This window comes from Beta vulgaris, chromosome 7 (assembly GCF_026745355.1).
Source record: "Beta vulgaris subsp. vulgaris cultivar EL10 chromosome 7, EL10.2, whole genome shotgun sequence".
Lineage (NCBI taxonomy): Eukaryota > Viridiplantae > Streptophyta > Magnoliopsida > Caryophyllales > Amaranthaceae > Beta > Beta vulgaris.
This window is the reverse complement of record NC_079208.1, coordinates 13,864,761-13,871,164: the sequence shown is the minus strand read 5'-3', so window position 1 is coordinate 13,871,164 and position 6,404 is coordinate 13,864,761. Positions and strand designations below refer to the sequence as shown.

Below are 6,404 nucleotides of genomic sequence, written 5' to 3'. Positions count from 1 at the left end.
CGTTGTAAATTTTGCAACGGTTATATTTTAAAAAGGAAAATGATATACATAGCCCTTAGGGTATGTATAAGAAGCTTAAAATAGAAATAAAAATTTAAATCAAGCATTTATATTACCTCAAATGATGTGAAATTTTGTCATGAATTCATAAACTGTTTCCATTTTAAGACATGTATTTAATGCTTATATGTAGCTCTAAAGAGCTACATATAACATTACCCTTTCAAAAAATATATATTCCTGGAGCATAAAAGTCGGTGGTCTTACACTCTTATTAGCTCCAAGGTGCACTAATTAAGCTCATCGTGGCCACTGGCCCGTGGGAAGATGATGCGTTTAAAAATTAAAATGCTTAGAACACAAATACGAAATTAGGTGAAAAACAGAATAAAAAAAAGGATTTTTTGTCCCAAACTACCTTTAATTTTCATGTTTTTGCGAGAAACTACCTTATAAAAAAATTGTTGTCCCAAACTATCTTACTTTTACCATTTTATTGTTGACAGCTACCTTATGCTAGTTTCCGACATTGACTTTTGTTTTTTCCGGTTTTTTAATGTCACATTATATCACTTGACCTCTTCAAACCCTTTTTTTAATTTTTCCCACCCTAATTTCTCATTTTCCGGTGTGCGCGCGCTCTCTCTCTCTCATATCTATGTGATACTTTGTACCACCAATCCACGATTAAATTCCTCTTCTACTTAAACTAAAATTTAAACAATCACCCTTCTCAGTTCCCACAATGGCCACAAAGGTAATTTTGTTTTTCCCACAATTTTGAACTGAAAAAACAAAAGTCAATGTTGGAAACCGGCATAAGGTAGCTGTCAACAACAAAATTGTAAAGTAAGGTAGTTTAGGACAATAATTTTTTTATAAAGTAGTTTCTCGCAAAAACTTGAAAGTTAAAGGTAGTTTGGGACAAAAAATTCTAAAAAAAAAATAATAGTGAACCCACAATGACACGAGAAATGATAAACATCTAATTGCTAGATGTTTATAAACATCTAGCAAGGATTAAATAATATTAAAATTTTGAAAAGTAGTGAAGTGGGTCCCCAGGGAATGGAGTAGGAAAGCTTGGCAAACGGATAGTTAACGGAGAGTACAATTGTCAAAAGTGTTGAAAAAAGTACAATTGTCAACAGTGTACAAAATATTATTTTCTCTTTCATCAACTTCTCTTTCATCAACACTGTACGAAAATATTTTTTTCTCTGTCATCAACTTCTCTTTCATCAACACTGTACAATTTTTTCTCTTAAGACTCTGTATCTCGAATTGTACTTAGTTGAAAATTGGAAAATTGAGATTTATGAATCGAAGAAGCAAGTAAAAAATTTTTGGGCGATGGATGTAGATAACATTGTGCAGCTGAATGAGGATGTCGAAATGAATCATCAGGTACTTATAAAATTATACATGTGGGTTTGATATTTATTGTAAATAATAGGGTTTGATATTTATTGTAAAGAATTGGGTTTGATATTTATTGTAAAGAATTGGGTTTGATATTTATTGTAAATAAATGCATTGATTTTGTCATAAGGTAAGTATGAATTTATTTGTTTTACTGTCGTAATTGCATTTGTTTGATTGCAATAAATTGTAGGGAAATGGCAAATATTTGTAGTTATTGCAATAAATATTAGGGTAAGCAATAAATAAGGTAACGAAATAATTAATTGTAGTAATATGCAGGACTACTTGAATTTGTGTAGCATTGATGATGGGAGGTTGTAGCAGTGGGTGTTGAGGCAGTGGGTGTTGAGGCAGTGGAGACACCTGATCCTTTAAGTTGTAGTAGTGCAGCTGGGTCGAACAATGTGGTTGAACCACCTGCAGTAGGTATGATATTTGGGACATGGGAGTTTGCTGATGAATATTTAAGGAAATATGGGAAGCAGGAAGGGTTTGCTGTTGTTAGGGCAGCTGGTTCTCATAAGAAAGGTGAAGGTAATAAAATTGAAAAGGGTTGGAGGAATTATACATGGAAATGCGAATGTTCTGGTAAACCGGACGTGAAACGAGCTTTGAAGGGTAGGGTAGCTGTTGGACGTAAGGGTATTCAAGTGGCAACTAGGAAGTCGAAGAAATGCAATTGCCCTGTTATGATGTATGCTTGTTGCAATGAAGGAGGTGAGTGGCAATTGAAGAAAGTCATTTTGGATCATGTGAACCATAATCCAACGCCAAGCAAGTCAAAGTTCATAAGCATGTTTCGGAAGGAGGAGTTACATGTGCTGTAAGGAGACGGTTGTTCAATGATCATGCTGTTGGTGTGAGGATTTCACAGATTCATAGTAGTTTAGCGCGTGATAGGAATGGGTTGGACAATATGGCTATAACAGAAAGGGATCTTAGGAATATAATTGCGAAGGAGAGGAAATTGAAGCTTGGGCCTGGTGATGCTAATGCAATGATGAATTATTTTAACAAGATGGCGGAGGACAACCAAAAGTTCTTTCACAGTCATCGATTAGACGAAGAAGGGTACTTGAAGGATGTGTTATGGGTGGATGCTAGGTCTCGAGTGGCCTACGAGGAATTCTGTGATGTGGTTGCTTTTGATGCGACATATTTGACTAATGACTATGAACTACCGTTCGCAAACTTTGTCGGAGTGAACCACCATGGACAGACCATATTGCTTGGATGTGCGTTAGTTTCGCACGAGGATGCAGAGACATATGAATGGGTATTTAGCACTTGGGTGTTATGCATGGGTGGTAGAGCACCCATTGGTATATTGACTGACCAAGACGCGGCGATGAGAAAGGCACTCCACAATGCTATGCCTCAATCTGTGCACCGATGGTGTATATGGCATATAATGATGAAATTTGGGAAGAAGCTAGGTTCGTATGCAAATTACAAGGACTTGAAGGAAGCGTTGACACAGTCCATCTATGAAAGTACAAGCCCTGATGTGTTTGACGGAACATGGGTGGTTGCCATAGAGAAGTATGGTGTAGGTGATGATGAATGGCTTGAAGGTATGTGATTATTAGGTTTTATGCTATTAGGTTTTATGCAATTGATGGTTATATGCAATTATGGTTTTATGCAATTGATGGTTTTATGCAATTGATGGTTTTATGCAATTGATGGTTTTATGCATTGGTTATCAATCTGCACAGAAAAGAAGAACTGTTATAGAAGAACTGTTATAGAGAAGTATGGAGATGAACTGTTATGCAAAGAAAGAGTAACCAAAATAAAATATACAAAGATGAACTGTTATAATGCATGAACCTTATGGATATTCTTAGAAATTGTGATGATGCAAAACCATGTTGTTCAAAATGATCGCATTATTTATTAAATAGTAACTAAGAATAGTATGAATATTTACAGGGTTGTTTCGTGAAAGGCACATGTGGGTCCCCGCTTACATGAAACATCTATTTTGGGCGGGTATGAAAACAACTCAAAGGTCCGAGAGTATTAACAGTTTTTTTGATGGTTATGTTCACAAAACGACAAAAGTTGTGTGAGTTTGCAGAGCAGTACTGTAACGCTATGGAAGCTAGAGCAAATGCGGAGAAGGAAGCAGATGCAAATAGCGCGAGGTACCTCCGTCTTACTGTTACTACCTTCAAGACTGAACATGTATTTCAAAAGGTGTACACTGATGCTAAATTTAAAGAGATACAAAATGAATGTCTGAAGGTGCTTTACCTTCAATGGAGTGGGAAAAAAGAAATTGGAGATGATGTTGTAGAGCACTTGTTCGAGGATAGGGTGTGGGTGATGTGCAAGGAGACGAGGAAAGAGGTGCCTTTGGAGAGGACATGTGAGTATGTTGTTCGTATAGACATGGAGAGTACGGAGGCAACTTGTGATTGCAAGATGTTTGAGTCTGCGGGAATAATGTGTAGGCACATTATATCCTTGTATCTTAAGTTGAAAATTAAGGAGATTCCTGAGAAGTACATATTGAGGCGTTGGCGGAAAGATGTATTTCGAAAGCACACAATGGTAAAGGTAGCATATCATGACCCCTCAAAGACAGAAGAAGTGCAGAACTATGATAGGATGATGGTAGTATTTGACCCAATCTGCTTGAAGGCTGCCAACTATGGTGATACTCACACAGTTTTAGAGACCCTCCAACTACTAAACATACGTCTTGATGAGCGGCACGCTATGAAACTTTGTGGTATTAGTACGAAGAATTGCACCCCGAAATCGGTTGGTAATAGGCAGTTGGTGCCAAATTCGGTAGGGGTTGTTAGTTCAAACAGGTTGGACGAAAAAACCCCAAGTGAAGTGGTAGGATGTGAAATGGAAGGGGAAGGGAGTCGTGTAGACGTACGGCATGTTAGTTGTGTTGATGTTGATGATTTAGATGTAGTATCTGTGAAAGACCCCCCAAGGAAAAAAACTAAGAGGGCAGCTAGACTGCTTTCGTGTATCGAGAAGAATGCGAAGAAGGATGAAGCAACGAAGAAGAAAGAAGCAACGAAGAAGAAAGAAGCATCGAAGAATCCACGAGGGAAAGGAGTTAAAAGAAAGGAGGTTGGAGAGGAGGTATTGTCCATTTGGAATAATACATTATTAGTTGAAGTAAGATGTTAATGTGATTAATGTGATGATTTCATTGATGTAGGAGGCACATCTACAGTTGGAGTTGTGGCCATCCAATTCTCGTAATGAAGGTAAGGTAACGCACATCTACAACAATAATTTTGATTATTCATCTTTTATAGTAATATTTCATGTTACTAATGGAAATCAAATATTTATGTAATTTTTGTTACACAGGTATCTGAATGAAGTTAGAAATCATGACTACGGATTGAAGAGAAGATGCATTGTAATACAATGAAAATGTAATAAACTGTAAACGCCAACTTTTACATTAACGACTTAGAATGGTGTAGATAGATGCATTGCAATACAATGATAATGTAATAAACTAAATGACATCTTCTACACCAGTTGGTGAAATTTGAAATGCAACATTGTTATCTGGTAGGTAAGATGAAAGTACTATTCGCATTGATCGTGTTTTATGACCATTCAAATTGGAAATTTGTAAGAAGAAACGGTTGTTGATGCAGTTCGACCAAGAAATTCCAAGAGCAGGTTCAACTTGAGTGTCAGATGAAATAAGAGTTAAGTTGTTGGTGTTGTGCTGGGAGTTGTTTCCTATAGATTGCCGGACCTCGTTAGTGCAGACGATAACGATATTGAAACTGTATGCAATTTCGCGTAGCGTAGCAGATACTTTGAATAGGATTTTCGATCTTGTCGTCATATCTAGTTTATTGTTTTCGAATGCACATTGGAATATTGAAGCAATTGAGTCGATGACAATAAGGCGAACGTTCCGGGAAGAATGTTCTGCTTGTTGACATAAAATTGTAATTTCTTTAAGTGTTTTTAGTAGTTTATAGGGGTCGTCCACTCGCTTGATTGTTATGTGACAAAGGTCAACATATTCAGCATTAATTCCGTTCTTACCTTTCACGTATCCACAAAGTTGTGTAAGACGCGTTATAGGGAACTTCGAGTTCGAGTGTATGTAAATGGATGCTCCGAAGAGGCCACCACATTGTGGTGGGAGCTGGGCTGTCAATGCTAATTGTAAGCAAAGTTGTGTCTTACCAGAACTGCTTTCCCCACATAGCTCGGTGATGATTTGGGTAGGAAAGCCGCCTTGTAACATGGTGTCGATTCCTTTGCATCCTAGTCCTATCTTTTGTTGTAACCTTCTATGGGTGGCTAAATTAGTTGGTTCCATTAGATGGGTTGATGGTGCGTTTGTGGATGAAGATGTTGGAGTTTTGATGTTTGGTATGGATTGGGCCGTTGGATCCATTATGGGTTTATAAAAACATGGAAAGTGGCAATGCAATTTATAGGGGATAAAAATTTGTACTGGACTAGCACTAGCTAGGCACGCAGCTGTTAACCCAGCTGTTGACAACCAACCCACTGCAACACGCAAACCCACTGCAGGCAGCTAAGTCTGCAACACGCAAACCCACTGCAGCCCAGCTGTCGGTTGGTGTTGGTGAAGTAATTGCATTTGCTTTACCATTTCAGCTTTACCATTAACTCAAATAATAAACTAACAATACCACTAATAATAATAATAATAATAAAATAATAATAATAATAATAATAATAAAATAAAAAAAACTAAATTAATAATAATAATAATACTAATAATAATAATAATAAGTTAAGATTACAAAATATTAACTACTGAACTAATTAACTACTAAAGTTATAAACATAACAAAAGTTATAAACTACTACAGTTATAAACATAACAACAGTAATTAAGTACTAAACATAATAATAATAAGGGTGTTAATTATTAGTACAAAATTAGCTGATGATTTGTCATAATTAAGATCACAAAATATTCAGTTACTTATGTGTTCATC

The 6,404-nt window shown here is 36.5% G+C and overlaps 1 protein-coding gene across 1 annotated transcript; it reads left to right on the top strand.

Annotated features, from left to right (window-relative positions):
- The first annotated feature begins 1,353 nt into the window (after positions 1 to 1,353).
- LOC104893295 (protein FAR1-RELATED SEQUENCE 6-like) lies at positions 1,354 to 4,782 on the top strand. The gene is made up of 6 exons (XM_057390735.1): positions 1,354 to 1,407; positions 1,740 to 2,177; positions 2,300 to 2,999; positions 3,509 to 4,536; positions 4,616 to 4,669; positions 4,771 to 4,782. The coding sequence occupies exons 1-6, from the start codon at positions 1,354 to 1,356 to the stop codon at positions 4,780 to 4,782; spliced, it is 2,286 nt and encodes a 761-aa protein (XP_057246718.1).
- The last annotated feature ends 1,622 nt before the right edge of the window (positions 4,783 to 6,404 follow it).

Bases quoted from the DNA above. Each gene is read 5' to 3' on its own strand.
- LOC104893295 (XM_057390735.1), top strand. From the start codon at position 1,354: ATGGATGTAGATAACATTGTGCAGCTGAATGAGGATGTCGAAATGAAT. The intron at 1,408-1,739 runs GTACTTATAAAA...TGATGATGGGAG, and splicing joins ATGTCGAAATGAATCATCAG to GTTGTAGCAGTGGGTGTTGA. The intron at 4,537-4,615 runs GTATTGTCCATT...TCATTGATGTAG, and splicing joins GAAAGGAGGTTGGAGAGGAG to GAGGCACATCTACAGTTGGA.